Source organism: Watersipora subatra, chromosome 10, assembly GCF_963576615.1.
Source record: "Watersipora subatra chromosome 10, tzWatSuba1.1, whole genome shotgun sequence".
NCBI lineage: Eukaryota > Metazoa > Bryozoa > Gymnolaemata > Cheilostomatida > Watersiporidae > Watersipora > Watersipora subatra.
Genome location: NC_088717.1, coordinates 44,730,498 through 44,752,896, shown reverse-complemented (window position 1 = coordinate 44,752,896; position 22,399 = coordinate 44,730,498). Strand labels below are relative to the sequence as shown.

At 35.5% G+C, this 22,399-nt stretch overlaps 1 protein-coding gene across 1 annotated transcript in view; it reads left to right on the top strand.

Annotated features, from left to right (window-relative positions):
- Nucleotides 1–18,121, top strand: part of LOC137407123 (short transient receptor potential channel 4-like) — a 60,056-nt gene extending 41,935 nt beyond the window's left edge. The window contains exons 9-17 of the mRNA XM_068093723.1: nt 804–1,038; nt 6,273–6,407; nt 8,485–8,624; nt 10,757–10,937; nt 11,952–12,129; nt 13,273–13,468; nt 15,038–15,232; nt 16,817–16,858; nt 17,465–18,121. Of these exons, the coding sequence (XP_067949824.1) occupies nt 804–1,038; nt 6,273–6,407; nt 8,485–8,624; nt 10,757–10,937; nt 11,952–12,129; nt 13,273–13,468; nt 15,038–15,232; nt 16,817–16,858; nt 17,465–18,121 (1,959 nt within the window). The remainder of the gene's footprint in view (nt 1–803; nt 1,039–6,272; nt 6,408–8,484; nt 8,625–10,756; nt 10,938–11,951; nt 12,130–13,272; nt 13,469–15,037; nt 15,233–16,816; nt 16,859–17,464) is intronic.
- The last annotated feature ends 4,278 nt before the right edge of the window (nt 18,122–22,399 follow it).

Sequence of the window (22,399 nt, the reverse complement as noted above, 5' to 3'; positions counted from 1 at the left end):
CCAGAGTCAATTAGCCAGGGTGAGCTACTGTGCAATGAAAACGTGTTGCTATGATGAGTGATAAATGTAAATTCATTGCATACACAGCCATTGTCATTTTCACGTTCAAAATGGTTTGCAGCCGCTTCCATGCTACATCAGGTGCTTCCGTATCTGTTATTAAGTAGAGAAGTTCAGTACTAACAGATAGAGCAATTACTGAGAAAGCCTTACGATACCTGGATTTAAAAGCAGTTTTCAGCGCTTGATCAGCTGAACCTTCTGGTGCTTTCTCAGTACCATCCACAATATCGTATAGATCTTTTAGCAGCAAAATGTGTTTCATCTGGAACTTCCATGTCTGATAGTTCTGACTGTCCAACTTATCTATTGTCCATTTATCACTATCCATTGTAGAATGAGAGGTAGAATCTATGTTCTGGTTCAGTAGTGCTTGTTTCACTGTTCATGGTATCAATTGTTTAACTCCTGGTTCACCAGTCGTTGGTCAGTCAGTATAATAGCCGATCACCCTTTTTCTGGTATCAAACTCATGTACAGCTTCTTTGTTTGCCTGTCTGGGCCCATAACCTATTATTCTTATATATTTGAAAGCTAAACAGCAACTGACTTACTACATAAGTGAGACAAGCGAGTAAAAGGATTATTACATAACAATTACATAACAGGTGAGTAAGTCAATATGAACAAAGAGTATGACAACAGCTATATACAAATACAAGATAATGACGGTGGTCAAAGTCAAAAACTAGTACATATTCAACATCTTATTCCAGAATAGTCACACTCATTCTGTTCAACAGTTTGTAGCGCATCCCCACTGTCAGCAACTCCTGGCTTCCATATGGTTTGAGGGTCTCCCAGGCTTCAGGCGGCAGCACATAGTCTACCGAATTCTCATGATTACGGCAATTGGACTGCTCTCTCCAATTCTCGCAACACTCTACCTCATCGCACCGAAGTCCCACTTTGGAAAACTCATGAGGAAGCCATTTATAAAATTCATCGTGCATAGTTCTTCCTACATTCTGTTTCTCTGTGAGTACAAAGGACTGACCCGGCTCTTTTATTTATACATGTATATATATTATGTACATTTATATTTCTATATACGTGTATATATATATATATATATTATATACATTTATATATATTTCTGTATACGTATATATGATTAGAGGATTTTTTACTAAAAGTTTCTCGTGGCGGATAAAATGTTGTTTCGCGCTCGGTGCTCTTCAAACAGCTTGACAAGCACCAAGTGCAAAACAACAGTGCAGCCGTTGCAAAAAAACTTTGATCAAAAATAATATAATTTTAATATGCTCAAATGGCGGAGTTTGGAGTTTTCTTTTTTAATTTTTCTCAAAACGACGTATACAATATACCTATATATATGAACCTCAAAGTTTGCTGTCGTCATCGGTCATCTATCTGTCTAGCTATGGCTGGTAAAGTTTTAGCAATGAAAATTCTCTTCGTACCAGATTTGAACTCATGACATTAAAATCGCAAACCTACTAACAAGTTTGCATAATCATAAGGCTAGGCCATTCATAGCATTCCCACCGCTCTCACTTATACCGCACATAGATCCTTTTTGTGATCGCACATGCCAAATGTTTGCTTTTTACTATTAATTAATACAGTGCACCTTCGGTTATAATATGAGAGGTTTTGGTGCTTGGACACTAAGAAAAAATATTTTGGGTCCTTCATGGAAATAATATTCTACAAATAATCAGAGCGAATTTATCTCAAAAACTTCTATCATTATGAGATAAATCCAAGGAGTAGAACGATAGACTTTGTACTTGTTGAAATTGTTAGAAAATTAGTTTTGCTTGTCAGCTTTTTATTTGTTTTATCAGTAAACACAAGTAAGAAGCCATGGTCTACTGGTTAGTCCGCTGACTTGTGATCAATGTATCAGTGGTTCGAATCCCTCAAGAACCATTGGTTGTGTTGAGAAGGGCATCCAGCTGCAATTGCTCCTGTGCTTCAACTAACCATCTTGCCAGTATTAGACTGTACTAGTCATAACATGAAGTTTGAAAGTGAGAATGGTAACTGTTGTTATATGTTAAACAATAATAAATTCTCGGTGCAAAGACCTTTTCACTACTTGGGCAACGCCAGGCATTTAACTAGTATATATATATAACCATCATGCCATATAAATATATATATATATATATATATATATATATATATATATATATAGGACAGATAGGACAGATAGTGCAGTTGGTAAGGTATCGGGAACGTGATCATTAGGTCCTCGGTTCAAACCCCAACAACTGCACTTTTCTGGTGGTCCTTGGACAAGACCCTTGCTTGTATAATGTCTACAACCTCTATGATGAGTGCAATAACCAAAGCCATGCCGGCTCGGACGTCGCCCGGTCAAACAAGGTCCGCGCTGCCTGTAGCTGAACCAGGACAAGGCAGTGAAAAATGGGCTACTGGTTCAAAACGGATGAAATGGACTCGGAAAGGAAACCTAACGGCCAATGCAGAGTCGCTAATCATGGCAGCCCAAGAGCAAGTGCTCCCAACAAGGCAACTCCAAACGAAAATCTATCACACTAGAGACGATCCTAGATGCAGACTGTGCAAAGATGCACCTGAGACCATCCAACACATCATCAGTGGATGCAAGCAGCTAGCAGGAAACGCATACACTGAGCGGCATAATCATGTCGCAGGTGTTGTGTATAGAAGTCTATGTGATGAGTATGGCCTTAATAAACCACAACACTGGTGGAAAGCTCCTGGTAAGGTCAGTGGAAATGACCGCGGTAAGAACCTCTGGGACTTCTACATCCGAACTGACAAGCATGTCCTAGCAAACCAACCAGATATAGTGGTGGTAGACAAGGAGAACAAGAGGGCTACTATAATAGATATAGCAGTACCCAATGACTACAATATAGCCAGCAAAGAAAAAGAAAAGGTAGAGAAATATCTCCCTCTTGGAGAAGAAATTGAAAAATGCTGGAATGTAAGAACAACTGTAATCCCAGTAGTCATTGGGGCACTGGGCGCAATAACACCGGCGCATAAAATGTGGCTTGCCTAAATACCAACAACAATCAACTCAGGTGAGTTGCAGAAAAGTGCGCTACTGGGAACAGCTAAGATCTTGAGGTGAGTGCTCAAACTCCCAGGTCTCTGGTAGGAGACCCGAGTTAGAGCAGAATTTACCACCCATACGGGGTATCCGGGGTGAAGAAACAATTTTTTTATATATATATATACTGCTTATACAGAGTAGAAATGATATCAATATGTAGACATGCACGAAAGCACAAAATGGGTCTCAGGTGCATCTTTGCACAGTCTGCATCTAGGATCGTCTCTAGTGTGATAGATTTTCGTTTGGAGTTGCCTTGTTGGGAGCACTTGCTCCTGGGCTGCCATGATTAGCGACTCTGTATTGGCCGTTAGGTTTTCTTTGTTCAGCCACATATATGTCTGGTGAAGATCGCCAACCTTAGATATTTGTTGGTGGTAAGCACCATGAAGAGGTTTCGTGTGCCAGTCAATTTCCTCATCATCAGGGCGTAGGTCCGTTGTAAGAGCAGCCGATTGAAATTCAACTAGCAACTTATCTGAGATGGCCATAGAGGCTGCATATGCTTTGATGCTTTGCTCCTCCTCTTTCACTGTCTGCTGTACACTTTTGAGTCCCCTACCGCCATCTTTCCTATCAAGATACAATCTAGTAGTATCAGATTTTGGGTGGCGTGCTCCATGCATGGTCAGCAGTTTACGAGTTGCTATATCTGTTTCTTTGATGGCTTCCTCAGTCCACTTTATTATGCCTGCTGGATATCTTATTACTGGCAGTGCGTAGGTATTTATTGCCATGATTTGGTTCTTGGCATTGAGCTGGCTCTGTAAGACCTGCCGAAGGCGTTTCTTGTATTCAGTAATGGCTTTGTGACGTACCTCGGCTTCGTGGTTGATGTTGCTTTGCATAATCCCCAAGTACTTGTACCCTTCTTCTATATCTTTGATGGTACCATTTGGCATTCTTAGGCCATCTGTGAGCATAGAATGGCCTTTCTTAAGAATTAGCCTTCCACATTTCTCAATATTGAAGGTCATTCCGATGTTCTTGCTGTATACCTGAGTGAGGTGTATTAGTGAATCAATGTCCCTTTCTTTGTTAGCGTACAGCTTGATGTCATTCATGTAGAAGAGGTGGTTTATCTTGGTGCCACTCTTAAACTGGTACCCATATTGAGTCTTCTCCAGCATATTGCTTAGAGAGTTTAGGCATATGCAGAAGAGCAGCGGTGATAAGGAGTCACCTTGATAGATGCCTCGCTTAATTTGTACACTCGCCAGCTTTTTGCCATTAGCCTCCAGTTCCGTCTTCCATTTGGTCATTGACATCTTGATGAATGCCACAAGAGCAGGGTGAACATTGTACATACTGAGGCACTCAAGTATCCAACGATGGGGAATTGAGTCATAGGCCTTTTTGTAGTCAATCCAAGCCATGGCAAGATTGGTTTGCCTTCTCCTGCTGTCTTGACAGTCCGTCCGATCTACCAGTAACTGATGTTTAGCTCCTCGGGTGTTACGCCCAATTCCTTTCTGAGCACTGGTCATTTAGTGACTCATGTGTTCTTCCAGTTTGTCTGCAACTATTCCTGAGAGCAGTTTCCAGGTGGTGGGTAAGCACGTTATTGGTCGATAGTTTTTGGGAATCGGCCCCTGCTTTGGATCTTTTATCAGAAGTACAGTTCGTCCTTTGGTCAGCCATTCTGGATGGTCACCTTGTTCTATTAGGCATTCCATCTGCTTAGCCATTCTAGTGTGAAGTGATGTCAATTTCTTTAACCAGAAGGCTTGAATCATGTCATGGCCAGGTGCTGCCCAGTTCTTCATACGCTGCACTCTGCACTTGATGTCCTCTTTGCTGATGGTGAGTCCTTGCTGAGCCACAGTGTGTTGATGGTTCTCTTTAAGCCTCTTCAGCCAATTTGCAGTGGTGTTATGAGTAGTCTCTTTCTCCCAGATGTCCTTCCAGAACTTTGAAGTGCTAGATCGGGGAGGCTCAGACATTGGCCTCTGCAGTTCACCTTTGAACTGGGAATACACTCTAGATGGATTATTGATGAACAGTTTGTTCATTCTCTTGTTCTCCCGCTCTTTGGTGTACCGCTTCAGTCGTGCCGAGAGTGCTACTAGCTGCTGTTTTGCAGATTCTAGAGCTTCTATTGTGGCTTCCCTTTTTGGACGCTCCAAACTGTGGTTAGATCTCTCACTGAGCCTACTAACTTTCTTGTGCAAGTCCTTGATCTTATTTTGTAGCCTCAGCTACCAGGATGGAATGGCTTGAAGCCTTGTTGGCATTGGCTTAATATCCATCTCCTCCAAGATGACGGTTGCTGTACTGTAGATTAAGGCATTAGTCTCACTGATTGATCCAGTTGAGATCAACTCCAGTGCCATGTTAATGTCTTCTAACAGCTTCTTAGGTATGGCCTTGCTAACTCTTCGTAGTGGTACCCTGCTTCCATAATCATTAGCAGCTGACATCTTGTTGATGATATTTTCCGCAAGCTCTCTCACCCTTGGGTCAAGGTCCAAGTGCATGTCTTCTTCAACCCGTGAGTCAACACATGATCGTGTATGCGTGACAGTGATATATACATGATACGATCCTGTATCACGATATATATATATATATATATATATATATATATATATATATATACGTATACACGCATATACGTATATATATATAATTTATTTATATTTAAACAGACAAATGTATAATTTCTTTATGTATTTAAGCATATATTTATAAATTTTATATATATAAAATATATATAAATATATCATGTAATATATATTATATATAATATATAGGCCTATACACACATATACTATATATACATAGTTTATACCATTGGTGTAGTTATACATACTAGTACCCATGCAGTCTAGTGTGTTGTGAGAAACCATCAGGCGTGCCATTAAAGTACAGAGAATAAGTATGTGTACAACTATTCTAAAATATATGAAGGTAGTTGGTTAGTACGGTAGTAGAGTGCTGGCCTGCTAGCCTAAAATAGCTCAAATCCTGTTTTTTCTAACCCTCAAGCATGGCTTCGAACAGACAGACGCATCTCTTATTCAAGTAAAAGTTTAAATATGACCCACAACCCTTCTATAACAGTTTTAAAAGACTTTGTTTAAATCTGAAACTGCCGTTTGTAGATAGCTTATAACGGGGTTTCTTATACTTGCAGTTTTACTGATTCTAACATCTCAGCGTATCACTTTTGGTCTTCACAAAGATGGCCATGACAAAGGAAAGCCTCAACATGAAGTAAGAGGACCTCCTCCAAGCCTTCTTGAGTGCATGATTACCTGCTGGGTAGTTGGTTAGTAATTTCTCTCAGCTTTTCTTGAAATGATAATATTATTAACAGTATTGAATGAGTAACTCTTTAAACTAGAATTCACGAATAAAATTTACTCATAAAATGTTTAGGTCGCTGCAATAATCACTTAGTTGGTTATAGTTAAAAAAAGCTGAGGTAGTGTAGAGTGTACGTTTGTGGGTTTAGCTATCTGTCTCTATGAAAATACTAAGCTATACTGTACACTAAATATTGTCTTTCAAAGACTATAGGTTCTATTTAGAATCATAAATCTGTGGTGTCAATACTCTACGTTGGGTACCAAACTGTTGAAGAATAAAATGAACATTTGCTTGATTTTTAAACTGCGCTGACATTGTTTGCTGTCAAACAAACATTTACTGAAAAATATGTTTCTTTCAGCATTGGCAAAAAGTTTTCACAAGTCAAATTATATACAAACTAGCTGTACTACCCGGCGTTGCCCGGGTAATAAAAAAGTCTAGACAGAAAATTGATTTGTATTTAACATATAACAACATTTGCCATTCTAACTTTCAAACTACATATCATGAAAGAAGTGTTTTTTGTAGTTTAAATAAATTAAGAGAACAATGAAAACAACTGTGAAGGTTTTAAAACTTTGTCAAACAACTGTAACTTTCAAGCTGTTAGCCTGGCACATTGCCGATAGAAAATTGCAGTAAGCTGTTAGGTTTCTAATGACGGTACTCCATGACGTTGCATCAGCATTATTGTCCAGCTGCAGTTATTCTAGTATTAGCTATAGCCGGAATGCAGACAGACATACGACATACACACGGACATACATGTACTTTGAGAAATATATATTACAAATTATATACAAATTAATAATAATAGAAAAATGTAAATGCAAGGCGCTTGTAACTGATAGTACCAAAGTACAAAAAATAATGTTATCTCAACTTATTAATAAACTATTCCTAAGGTTGTGAGAACTTGTTGCTTTTCCACAGAAGATCTTGAAAGGTAGAAAGAAGGCTTTTAACTTTTGCACCTGCAGAATTTTAGGATTTTAAAGTTTCAATATCCTTGCCTAAAGGTCAACTAGATTTTGATACAAAGCTGATGTTGATTTACTTTCAAGGCATCTGTATGACCTCATATGACCTCTGTATGACCTCTGTATGACCTCACTGATGTCTTTCAAATGATGTGACTTCTAATATATGCTATAAGTATACGTTGAAAAGGTCGATAATTGCTAGATATTTCTATCACATTTCCTTATATATCTGTTTTCTGATTTATCTGTTTATCAATCTAAAGCTGATTACAAAGAATGGCTTGAGAGATCTTTCATCATAGGTTTAGTTTGCTCTGCAGTAGCAAGCCTCTCTACGATCAGCAAAGATTTTCTGGTGATTAACTAAACTTTCACAAATTCTGCAAATGCAGGAATCGGCCATTACCAGAAGTGAATTAGATTGTGAATAACTTCAATCATTTTATATTTAGTTTTTTTGTTAGGTTTTTACAATAACTTATAATACACAGCAGTAGCTATTATTTTAAAAAATGTTATCAGATTTAATCTTGTACAAATGTAACATATATGAAAGTTATTAGCTCGTAAAAATTGGAAAGTAGTGCTGCCACACCTACAAACAAGTATTCTTCATTTAGGTTTTGAAGGTTTACTAAATAAAAAAGCTAAATAAAATTTTGAAATGCACAAAAAATGTAAAAAAGCCTCAATTTTAGTTTTTTGACTTTTTTGCAAAAGCATACTTGGCGTAAAACATTGATATTGCTATATTTAGTTTTTAATTGTTACTAATTAATGCAACTGAATAAAATTTTGAAACAGAAAAAAAATATGAATAACATCATTTTTATTTTTTCAAGTATTTATTTAATATAATTGGTGTTACTATCCATATTGCTGACCTAGGGCTTGTTTCACCAGTTAAAACTTTAGTTCTAATATTTGAAACTTTCTATAAGCTTGTAGGTGGTAGGCTGCTGTTGCCAGCTCCAAGGTAGATCATCACTTTTATACTGAACCATGCAATAATGTATTTAGTGTTAGCCATAAAAATTAAATTATTGTTAGGTCTGATATGGGCAGAAATGAAGCAGCTCTGGAATGCAGGTTTCAAAGAGTACATACATGACATGTGGAACATCCTAGATTTTACTACGAACACTCTCTACATCGCTACTATCACTCTCAGAGTAATTGCCTATGTCAAGGTCAGTATTACTATCAAGTGTTTACCCAATAGTTTTACTGTATGACTGACAAAGTTCATATTATGCTGTTAGATGCTGGAAACAACAAGATAAAATGGAACAGTCAGTTATTGATGTAGTTCAGGGAGCAGCTGTGGCTCATTGGTTAGTGCGCCGGCATACAATCAGTAGGTCAGTGGTTCAAATCACAGAAGGATCATTGGTGGTGTTAGGAAGGGCATCCAGCCACAACTGCTGCTGTGCCAAATTTCATGCACAAATAGTCACAATATATTCAATACGAGTAATACCGTGGCAAGTGGTGGCAAGCTATTGCGGTGACTAAAGAATACTTATTGCGATAGGTCTAGTGACAAGTATAGAGTGACTCTTTAGTAAATTACTAAAACTACTCTGTAAGTAAAGGTCAAAGTCTCTTCACAAAATTTAACCCTAGCACACAACAGCATTGTATATATCAAAATGTATTGAGTTAATAAGAGATGTTTTGTGTTATTTTTTAAAAACCTGTTGTCACTTTTCGTCATTATTAAGTATGACAACATATTCCCGTTTTTATATCTAAATCGAAAAATTGAGAAAAAAATTAAGTTCAATAAGAAAACAAGTATTGTGCAAATCGTATTAATCTTTTAACTTGAAACTTTTAAATTTTTAAATTAAGACTCATACTTAGCTTTTAGATGTTACATAATTGCTCTATCAGAGTTCACAAATCAACACTATTCATTGACTTTTAACATAAAGATTGCATTGGTACTGCATTCTAGCGTTGTCACTTTTATTAAAGATCTGGGTCTATTAAAGGGCTAGTACCCTGGCAGTCTAGTATGTTATCAGGGGTTACCAGGAGGTGAGCCAATAAAGCGCAGAGAATAAGTAACACTGAAATTATTCTGAAAGGATGAAGGCTTTAGCCAGAGTGATAAGCTATGCTGAATGCAAAGAGTTTGAATACCGTGTGATGTAATACTTTTCCAACCTTCAACAGTGGCTTCAGATGAGTCCTGAGTGCTGTGAGAGATCATCAGGTGTGATAACTAAATGTACAAATATTCTCTACAGCCAAAAGATAATTGATTTGTGCAGGAGTTGCAGACGCTGCCCCATGATGAAGTAGCAGCTTTAAATCATAAATGGCATAATCCTTTTCCTAACCTATAAGTGTGATTTTGGGCAGATGAGCAGGCACACCTTTTTATAAAAAAGAATAGCCCGACATTGCATGAACACTAAACAAAGTTTTTGCAGAAAAAATTATTTTCAGTTGGCTAAGTTTCCTAGCCCAATTAATTTGTGTAACTTAAGCGTGTCTGTCCGTGTGAGGCCAGCATTAGGAGAAAAATATTGTGTGATGATATCTCACACAATCATGATCTCCGAGCGGGCTAGATGAAGTGTGAAGTGTTGCTATTTAAACCAATTATCATGCAAAATTGGCAGATGTAATAAGTATTATGTGCGCCATTATTCTATAGTATGGCCAGTTGAACACGAAGTAGAATGGATAGTACGCCTGCCTGCAGAACTGAAGGTTCTGAGTTTTATTCTAGTGAAAAGTAGATTTTTCACACCTACAACTTCATGGCTATAACTGGATGCACAAATGACAAACAGATAAGAGACAAAAAACAAAATTAGTATATATAGATTGCTTTGAAGTTATGCAAAAAGCTTTGACATTTGTGCAAATATCTTTTGCTTATTATCTAAAAACAGAAACGCGATTTGGTGAACTACCTGCAGCATGTGATGTTATAGTCAAAATTGAGTATCACAACTTTGGATGATAATTTAGAAATGCTCCTATGTGCTTAATAAATAGTTTATTTTGTTCAATTATGAAACATTTTGTGCTTTATCTGTTGTGAAAAAATAATATAAATATTCTAAGCTTTGGCAATGAGCTAATCTTTACCGACAGCGTTTGCAAATATATTTTAGTGCCATGGCTGCCAAAAGGGCAATAAATGTGCTCTGAAGGTTCTTTCATTTCTGACAAAATCTTAAATACTTTACTTTCTGTACTAATGAACTGTCAAAAAGGGCACAAAGTGTAGGCCTACTCTGAAAATTCTTTCATTTCCGGCAGAAGCTTAAATACTTTACTTTCTGCGCTTATCAATCTCTAGGTGCAAGACGAGCGGTCAAGGCAGCAACCCAGTGCATATATTGAAAGGAAACACTGGAATGCCTACGATCCTAATCTGATAGCGGAGGCTCTCTTTGCCGCTGCAAACATATTCAGTGCACTCAAGCTAGTTTTCATATTCTCTATAAATCCGTACTTGGGACCTCTACAGATCTCCCTTGGTGAGTATCTCAAGCAGGCCAGGTTATATACAAGTTCCACCAGCTACAATGGGTTAGACAAGAAGTATTTGCAATGCTCTAACTTGTCTTCATCGTTCAATAGAGCCAATAAGAATAAATTTAGCATCTCACTATTTTATTCTGTTTAAAATTTGCTATTCATAGAATATCAAGAAACAAATCTATGTCGTTCAATCTGCACTCGCCTATATTAGTCTATGTGTGTGTGTGTGCGTGCCTGCGTGCGTGCGTGCGTGCGTGCGTGCGTGTGTGTGTGTGTGTGTGTGCGTATGGGTTGGTGGGTGGGTGTGGTGTAGTAAGGTGCGTGCGTGCGTGTGTGCGTGCGTATGTTGTCAGTAGTCCTTGTTTTTAAAACTTCAAATGGTTTCTGAAAGCTACCCTCTTCAACACTCAACTGTAAAAGTGAAAAAAATCATGGGCTAATTAATCATAAATGAATTAATTCTTTATATGAACGGTCAAAGCTAGGCATTTTTTTGGCATGTTAACATGGATTTATTTTTTTAAAAACTTTGTTCACTTTGGTGTTAATTGTTTTGTTTACTTTTTGCCACATCTAACATCGAGGCTGTTGATTGACTGCTATTCATTGTGTATGTTTTAGAGTAAGAAAAGTTCTCGCATAGCAGTGTACCACATAATACTGTGTCTGTGTATTATTCTCGTATAGTGTATCTATTACATAGTTGTTTAAATACATAATAAATATATTACACATATATCATATATGTGTAATATAACATATTATATGTAAATATGTATAACACGTATACTATTTTGTGCATTTCGCATTATGTTGTATTTCAAAACGCGCAATCACAATAGTCTGTTTTGAAATATCTGTATTTCAAAACAGAAATGCACAGAAATAGTGTATTTCTGTTTTGAGCACAGAAACTAGAACCACAGACTATTGGCATGAGCCTGTATGCATGCATTTGTACAAGTTAGTATGGAGCTCTGTTAATAAAATGCCTCGCCAACTCTCTGAAGGTCGAATGGTGGTAGACATAACAAAGTATGGAGTCATATATGCTCTGGTAAACTTCTCTTTTGCCTGTGGACTTCATCAGCTTTTCTGGTACTATTCGATGACCCGTCAGCAGGAGTGTGATGCCAAACCGGAGTCATGTGATTACACCAACAGCAAGTTTCTCATCTTCTTTGCAGAGTAAGGCTCTAGTTTCAACTAGTTTCGTTTCAAGCTTGCTTCATATGGAAAATTATTACATGTGTAACGGTGTAATTTCTGAAGGAAAGCTTCAGAAATTGTCTGAAGCTTTCCTTCAGAAATACAAAAATTTCTGAAATTTTCCTTCTGAAATTTTCATGCTAAATTGTGATGAATAAAACAACAGTAACTGTTTTCTGATAGTTGAAACTAAACCAAAACAGTCTCATAGTGTAATCAAAGTTTTCTATGGGCTATATACTACGTTATAAACTTTTAGATCACAGAAGCAAACAAAATACACACTATGTTTATAGCTCCAATTCAAATCTACGGTAGCCTCTAATGAATACTTTTATTAAAAACAAAACATATTTAAGCATTTTTCTTAAATATAAAAAGTTCAAAAATCTCTTTTCATGTTTAGTATTGCTATAACAAAGCAGAATATTGCATTCGCACTTCATGTAATACATTCTATGTTAGCATCTCACAACCGTCAGTAATGCAGTTCCCTTCTGTAAAAATGCTGTTTCCCAATTGGTCTAAACTACAGGCTAGCAAATGGCTCAGCAGCATTATCTTCCACAAGTAGGGCAGATGATGTTGATGTAATATTATTGACTTTTATTTAACTGCTTGTTTCATAGTTGAAACCAAAGTATTATTTTATTATAACTTTTATTACAGCTTTAAGATACCTTTGATGAATGTATTTTAGTCTTTACCCAGGTATATGGCAAACATGCCTGTTATTTGTATTGCAGTGCCACCTAGTGATTGGTGAAAACAAAAACATATGCATTTCTGTTGCTATAAAATCACTTGGAATAAAAAAAATGGAAAAGCAACTCTAAAGTTGGATATTAGATATGAGCTGAATGAAATTCAGCATTTCTACAGTGTATAAAATGTTTATCACATTGATTTTAATCTTCAATTAAGTAATATATTTTTTACATACTCAGCAACAATACATAATCTACTGTTGCAATCCTAATATAAAGTTACTCTCTCTTTCTCTGCAACAACAGTTTTATAATATTAAAAAACTAACATACTAAAGAAATTTCCTCCAAGTTATAACTACCCCTGTATTTCAGCAGCACAAATACACAGTTTAAATGTGAACGTTTCTTGCAGCCTCTTTGAAATAATGCAGACGTTATACTTCGCTTGTTTTGGACTGATCGACATGGACGCAATACGACTGAACAACGAACACACATTCACACAGTTTACTGGTAAAGTGATGTTCGGTGTCTACAACTATATTTCTATCATTGTACTCACCAACATGCTTATCGCAATGATGAACACTTCCTACCAGCTCATCTCAGTAAGTCAGTCCTCCTCATTAGGTAAGTGTTGTAAGTTTGCTAGACTCTGAGTATGTTCAACTTGGGGTTGATTTGTGAGCAACAATATTTGTTTGGAAATAAATCATTGGTGAGCCTCCTTTTGTTCTCTATGTATTGGTAGATATGTGACTAAAGGCGTGGTAAATCTCGAAACTCTATGAATGGTTTGCGAATATTTTTCATTGATATAATGTCCCAAGATATCCGAATTTTGAGAGAGGAAAAAGTAGATATAAAATATAAGCAGCACATTAATTTATATATAAATAAAGCTATCAGCCACCTTTATATACATACATTTGTCCTTATTTATGTGTTCATATATATTTAATTATTTATATATGTAAATGGTTGAAAAAATAGTTTGTCTACAGCTTTCAGTTTTTGTCAGTTTCAAATATGTGGTCTTTCTTTTCTGAAAGTCTGATGCAAGGAAAGACCACATTCTTTCAACTGGCATAAGTGGAAAAGCTAAGTACAAACTATTTATATACATATATAGCTCAATACTTAGAGTTGAGTGCTCTTTATTTGTTTTGCTTAGGTAATTATCTTCTAGAAAACTATTTACTACAATACTGTATATCTGTATATATAATATATAGTATATAGTAGATATATAAATATATATATTATAAATATATATAATATACATATCTGTATATATAAATCTCAGTGTTTATTATTTGTTAGCTGTCTGCCATGTGTCCAGTTAAAGCAAGTAAAATCTATCAATGACTAATCCGCTTCACAGAGGATTTGATTTTGGAACCCGTTGGTCTGAAAACAAGCGATCAAAACCGCTTCACTACGATCATTCAACTGGCAGTAGCGATGAATGAATGTGAGGGCATTCAGTCATTGGTTAACATACTCAAACTTAAAACTTTGAGGTTATTAACTAGCACTGTTGATCGTTATGTGTAACGTAACGACTATTACGCTGGTTTCAAACACTCTTTAATATTTTAGTAAAGAGTTAGACTGCTAGCTCACGAGGTAAGTTACCAGTTTACTAGTTACTAGTTTAAGTTACTCAAATTTAGTGAGTAATTATTGTATTACCTGTGCAATGCTGGACATTCAGCTAGTATATATATAAGCTCTTTATTAGCTTTACTTAAGTAATTACCTTCTAGAGAATTATTTACTACAATACTGTATATACATGTATATACATGTATTTGTATATTTATATATATTTATATATTATACATTTATATATGTACTCATGCTACATATGCTGAGCCAGTACATATATAAATTATATAATTATATGTATATTTAAAATAATAAATATATAATATAATAAATATATATTATATATAATAAATACTGCATATACTATTTATTTACTATATATAGGAAATAAATATATATTCTCGTAAATAATATTTGTTTTAGTAAATAATTCTCTAAAAAATAATTACTTAAGTAATTAAGTAATATATATAAGCGATTGACTTTGTACACATATATATTTTTTAAAGTTACAGCTACATGTGTCAAAGTTCCTCTTATTTTCTGCACATACATGTGTGTTTTAGAGCCAAGAAGATACGGAATGGAAGTTCGCCAGGTCTAAATTATGGCTGACTTACTTTGAAGATAGCGGAACCTTGCCAGCTCCGTTCAACGTTATTCCTTCCCCCAAAACAATCGTATCATTTATTATATATGTCAAAAAGTGCATCTGCAGGTATTCTGTCAAACACAAGCATGACCGGTGGAACAGCATTCGGGTAAGAAATAGTACTCAATTATTTAAAAGTGTTGTTAAAATAAATTAAATCAAAAAACACTTTATTAAAAGGTCAGTGATAAAGACAGCAAAGAGTTGGCTGTGTGATTACTACAGCTACAGTCTGTTTCTATGTACATAAATAGCCCAGATCCCACATGATATGAGGTTGTGGAGAGGTCATGTATGGTTTAACCTTAAATAAAATTTGGCAGGACATGCTTCGTACCACACTGACTGAGAATTGAACTCGGGGCTCTGTATAAAGAATAAGTATGCAAAATTACTCTTACCATAAATTTAACATAAAAACCAAAAGTAAAAATGTAAAATAAATTTTAACTACGCTAAGATATTTGGTTGTGAATTATTATTCCTGTTACAGAAGGAACAACTTCTTGGTCAGTTAAGTTTGCTACTGGCTTTTGGGTGATCTTTCAGTACCTTTCTGACAATGAAGAAAAGCTGAGCATTTCTGCGAAATTAAATATATTGTTGCGAGTCAGCTCATCACATGGTTTTGTTTCACAAATATTATAAACCTGAACTTGATATTAGGGAAACCATCATAATATAAAGGTTCATGAACAGATTCAGAGATATCAACTAACAGGGGAGATAAATGCTAGTGATATGCATACAAATCTATAGTATAATTAGAGGCATGTCCATCTGTCTGTCTGTCTGTCCGTCTGTCTGTCTGAAGCTATGTTAAAAGCATTAGGAAAAAATATCACCTCACATGGGAGTTGAGTTGGGTGTTTTGTTTTTGCAGCCAAACACTCTATCCACACCACTCTATCACCTTTTCACATCATAGAATAATCATGCACCTAGTTATTACACATGATGATCTTTCAGAGCACATGATACTGCTAGCATAGTAGTATAATTTATTATATTAAACCATCCTTCGTTTTTTCGTGACGTCATTCTATCGTTGTCTGCCATCTTTATGGACAACTTTTATCGTTAAAAACACGAAGCTTCTGCGATTAATTATTGCAAACAATGCTTTTGTTAGCAAATGTTTTATTTTAGTATCAAAACAACACTGAAAAATACTATTAATCAAGAGAATGATAATCGTTTTCTACAAAGATGGCGGCTTTTTCGTGGATGAGCGCATGTGCAAACAGGGTGATGACATCAAAAAACGATGGATAGATTGAACGATTAAAAAAGCCTTCAAAGATTTGCTGAGTTCATAAAGGTAGAGTTGAACAAGACTTTAACAAACAACAGAATAATGTCAGATTAACCTGGTTAGCTTATCGGCTGACATTAATAAGTTTTCTCTTTTTTCTGCTTTGAGACCTGTGGAACTTGAACTTTTTTTAAATAAAGTTTTCTATTTCATTGTTTTTATTATGTCAAATATCAGGTTATTTGTCATGGATATCCCCTACCAGCCAGTAGCTTGTATACTGTATGTTAATATGGCTGGTACCTGTATAAATCTGACTTCGTGTTTTGGTCTTATCGACGGTATTATAGAAGTTCACTTAAGAACGTGAAATGTTAGTTTAGCTAGCTCATTCAATATATTGAATAATGTATGTATAATTTGCTACCTTTTTTGCAGAAAATCATCAAAAAAATAAATGAACGGGAGAGAAAGTACCAGGTAAGAGTGAATATTATTTTTTATGGCTGAAAGTTACTAACAACATTAAGTACTCTAAAAGCTGTTAAACGAAGCTTATTTTTATTAAAACAATAAATAAATGATTAAAACTAAAAAAAACTCTGTTAGCAAAAATGAAGAAAGTCATTTATAAGTTTTAGATAACTATTAAATAAATCAGCAAATAAAATACCAAAACATGCGCATACAGCAGTGATTAGGTTTGGGGTAAAAGAAAATTGAAATAATTAAAATATTATTTTGCTCTCATATGCCTTTTTTTAATTCATGGAGAATTATTTGAGAACTTTATAGCATTTCACCCTTATTATGGGTTTTTGCTTATAAATTTGGAATAGTCCTAAATCAATTAGCATCTGCTATTTTTCTGGCTGGTTCTTTGATTGCTTGATCGCCTTGTTAGTTTTTGTACTTGAAGATGTTCGGTTCTGTGAAAACTGAGCATATATTTACTTACATGTACATACTACAAAAGAGCCTACAATATGCTCTTTTGTAGTATGTTTCCATGATTTCATGTTATGCATATCAAAGGAATAAAACCTCTGCAACCTTTAATCACTGCTTGTTTATTAAAACCTGCAGATGGTTCTGAAGAACCTGATCAAGCGATATATTACCAACAAGTCTAGAGATAAGATCGATGAAGGAGTTACAGAGGACGACATGAATGAAATAAAACAAGACATCTCTGGGTTTCGGTATGAGCTGCTTGAAGTGCTCAAGACCAATGGAATGAGCGTGTCGAATTCTAAAGAAAAAGACTGTTGCTTAGGCAACCGACGAACAAAGCGACGAGAAGCTGGTCGCATGCTTTCATTTGGGTATTGCGTCAGCAGAAGCAGCAGCAAGATCAGCAATTCAATCGATGATACGGAAAGTGATCTAAAGAAGCCTCCAACGCACTTTCTCACAAACAACCATCATAATAAACTGTCTCGGTCAAAATTTGGCCAAATCGTAATGAAAAGGTTTCACCGAAACATTTCGTCTAGTCAAGATGCTGGAGAGGAGAGGATAGACACAGAGTCTTCCTCAGATCTTGCTGATATTGATGGAGGTCAAAAAAAGGCAGGCGGAAGTAGTTTTACTGAGCAAGGCATGTTCAGTCCTTTGGAAATATCTCAGTGTCTGTCTGAGGAGCGACTTCTTTCGAGTCCAACAGAGTCTTCTCAAAGCCATCCTAGTCAGCAAAGCAGACGGAAGATCTTTGCTTTGTCAAAGTCACAAGAACATTGTTAACCATCTACTATCAACTAAAGCGAGTTCCTGGTACTGCTCTACTGTTTTGATAAAGAATGATCTCAGACACACCAGCTGGCAGATCTCTGACTGTGAAACGAATCATGGAATTCTTGCTAGGCAAGATGGGGACCAGAAAGGATGGCGCAAAAATGAGCACTTTCAGATTTTGAGTGAAAGATAGCATGAGACAGAGCTATTTTTATTATAAATGCTCGAAATGGCTTGTTATTTATTGCAATACTGTAGCATGACCATTTTTATTACATGCAAATCTTTCAGCTATTGTAAACCTAGTCTTAATCACATCTACTAAAAAAACTGGCTTGAAGGAGTCAACTAAACTACTTTCTAAGCTAAAGACTGACACTGTGCACCACTTCCATTTACTTTATTTCTTACCTAGACCAGCTCTCTGGGGTGACAACCACTTTCATTTGTACTAAGTAGCTAGCTGCTGCCTCACAGAAACATTTCAAACAAAATTTCTTTTTGCACAGACAACTCAGCAGCAAGAACCACTCTGATATAAATACCTGCCCTACCGAGTGGTCTATTGCACAATGACGTATGTGCAATGCTGTAGTGGCATAAAAACACTGTTCTTTTGTCATGAACTGCTAATGCTTAAGTCAATATTTTAATTGATATGTTTGACATCTTTTCACTAATCTGTATCTAAAACCATATCAATATTCACATATTTTCACTATACAAGTAATAAAAGCTTCGAGCATTCTATTGAGCAAATAAATACTTATTGTATGTAACATTGTTATTATTGTTCATGCATTTATTTGATTCAGAAAACATTTTGTCCTTTTAGTGCTTGCTTATTAAATTCCATCATCATCTAGTATTCCATGACAACAATATATAATAAAATATAACACCAAATATAAGACAAATATAATAAATTATAAAATCATCATAAATCATAAATAAATCAAAAATGATTAAAATCCTAGTATATAGTAGGTTTATGTTGATTATTGCCAACAACATCTACGAAATCACCATGGTTTGAAGTTTTGTCTGATTCAACTCTGACGTACGAGGCATCGGCTTACAGCTTGATAAGGCTTTTATGTTTTAGCTTGGCCAAACATGCCTGATGTCTTCAGTATAGTATTATCAGTTAAAATTAGTGTTTGTGTTTCCTAAAACTGTGTTAAACTCTAGATAATCCTTATTTCTGATTGCTTCATGTAATTTCAACCTCATAAACTTTATAAACCCAAAGTTATATATTATAGAATTTTCAAAACTTCACTTTGTTGTTGTGAGCATTCACATATTTTGTTGATTATGGAATAATACTCTAAAAATGAAATTATCTTGCATAGTCAAAAGTTTTGGATGTAATAAATATTCTGTTATTTATTTTCTCACATTAGTTTTCTTTCTTTTTATTCCTTTTTGCCCTTTTTCTTTGCTCATTTTTGGCTTTGTCTTCTTTTTACTCTTTCTTTCTTCCTTTTTCCTTCCTTCTCTTGTTCTCCCTTTCTCACTCACTTTCCCCACTCTTTTTTCTCATTCGCTCTTTTCCTTCCGTTCTCTCTATTTCTCTCTCTCTCTTTTCCTCTCTCTCTCTTTCTTTTTTTCTCTCTCTCTCTCCCTCTCTCTCTCTTTTCCTCTCTCTCTCTTTCTTTTTTTCTCTCTCTCTCTCCCTCTCTCTCTCTTTTCCTCTCTCTCTCTTTCTTTTTTTCTCTCTCTCTCTCCCTCTCTCTCTCTCTCTCTCTCTCTCTCTCTCGCTTTTCCTCTCTCTCTCCCTCTCCCTCTCCCTCTCTCTCTCTTTTCCTCTCTCTTTCTTTTTTTCTCTCTCTCTCCCTCTCTCTCTTTTCCTCTCTCTTTCTTTTTCTCTCTCTCTCTCTCTCTCTCTTTCTTTTTTTCTCTCTCTCTCCCTCCTTTCCTCTCTCTCTCTTTTCCTCTCTCTTTCTTTTTCTCTCTCTCTCTCTCTCTTTCTTTTTTTCTCTCTCTCTCTCTTTCTTTTTTTCTCTCTCTCTCCCTCTCTCTCTTTTCCTCTCTCTTTCTTTTTTTTTCTCTCTCTCCCTCTCTCTCTCTCTTTTCCTCTCTCTTTCTTTTTCTCTCTCTCTCTCTCTCTCTCTCTCTTTTCCTCTCTCTTTTTCTCTCTCTCTCTCTCCCTCTCTCTCTCTCTCTCTCTTTTCCCCTCTCTTTCTTTCTCTCTCTCTCTCTCTCTCTCTCTCTCTCTCTCTCTCTCTTTCTCACTCTTTCTCACTCTTTCTCACTCTTTCTCACTCTTTCTCACTCTTTCTCACTCTTTCTCACTCTCTCTCTCTCACTCTTTCTCACTCTTTCTCACTCTTTCTCGCTGTTCTTTTTCTCTTTCTCTCTTTTATCCCTTTTGGTATTTTTTATTCTATAATGATCAGCTCTGATAAACTTTCAAATCGATAAAGTATTATTTTGGTGGCGTTACTCAGACAAAGAATTACATGTTTATATGTATAATCCAACCAAAATCCAGTAATCTAGAAAAAAATATTTCTTATCAGAAGTTTGTAATTAGTGATAGTAAATGACAATATATAATGCGCATGAATAAAAGCTAGTGTAACACTGCTGTTTTAAAACTCCTAGTTAAATAACTGAAGTGACACTCAATTCTCAAAAGCCAACCCATTGTGTTTAGGTGTCATCTATTAGTAGGTATTTGTAAGCTCAAACATAAAAATATAATTATATGTATCATAAAATCTCAAATACTACAATATCAATAAAATTAGATGATAACTTGCTAAAATACAAAGAATAATAAACTAGAAGGAAATGAGTATGCTAACAGTTGGTCTGCTGACAGCTATTACAGAGCCAACTCCGGAAGCTCAAGTGTAGAAACAGTCATGAGAGCACCTCAATTGCAGAAAAATGGTGCGGTTGCCACTTGTTTTTTCCGTGCTTGTGCCTGGTTTCATTCTTAGCCCATGCTGAGCAGCATAAAGACCTGAAATTAAGGCATATCTGAGCTATCCCATAACTTAAAACAGTTTTCTTTATAAATTAAAGCGAATTAGCATTTCATTTTGTTGTGATAATTCCGCATGTAAGTCTATAGAGGCCAATGGGCTGATGCTCTTCATCAGAAGGTATATTTTTCTGAAATGCATTAGAGTAAGCATTCATGTGATGTTGTCAGATGCCAACTAGTAAAAACCAGAGAATACTAAACTGTTAGTTATTGATATACGACTAGTGACAAGTGTAAAGTGGCCAATTTAGTATATTGCGAAAGACTACTCTGTAGGTAAAACTCAAATTTTTTAAACAAAATTTAACTTTAATACACATCAGTAATGTATATGCAATTAGGTATTGAGTTTATAATTAGTGTTTTATTTTATTGTTTTAAACGTGTTGTCACATTCAGCGCTTATTAAGTCTGACAGCATTTTCTTCCTATGATATCTGAAGGAAAAACATGAGAGAGAACTTTTTTGCTTTGTGGAACAAGTAAATATTATGTAAATAGCATCTATTTTCTAAATTTAAATTAGTACATTTTAAGCACACAAAAAATTGTAAGCTAAAAGAGACTTGCTTTTTAGATGATATCTTTTACTGCACTCAAATTGAAGGGTATGCTTTAAAGGCTTTGTATAACATGTAGTTGCTCATTTACCCAAAAAGTGCATGTCTTGATATATAAATGTACAAAACTATTTAATTGTAAATTGTTTTAAATAAAACAGTCTAACTATTTTACATACAGCTCTAATAACTTTATCGAGCACTTTCATCTGAAGATACAACTACATTGCGCTATATACAAAGTATACATACTTTTATTACTATTATTCTAAGTGTGTACTAGTATATGTATATACACATTTAAAAAACAGGAATGTTGCAATATCTATATATATATATATTTCTAAAAGTTGGTCGTCTTATATGTTCAGCTAAAGCTATGAAAATCTTGGGATAAAGAATAATCCGTAAAGCAGACGATATGATAGAAACTGCCAGGAACCTCCCGTTTAACAGGCTGACATCTTACCAACTCAGCCACACATGCTTGATAGATTTGCTAGACAATTTATGTCGCTATATTTGAAGACATACTCCACTGTAAACTGATAGGTTAACGTCATGGAGAGGGGTAGCTCTTATTAGTTTGGTTACTTAAATTATGCATTGGCAATGTGCCAGGCTAATAGTAAGTGGCAGGCAACTTTCATTATTTATACCTATTTTACTTACTTATATTACATTGTTTATAAGCTGATTTTTAATACCTGGGCAACGCGGGTAGCACAG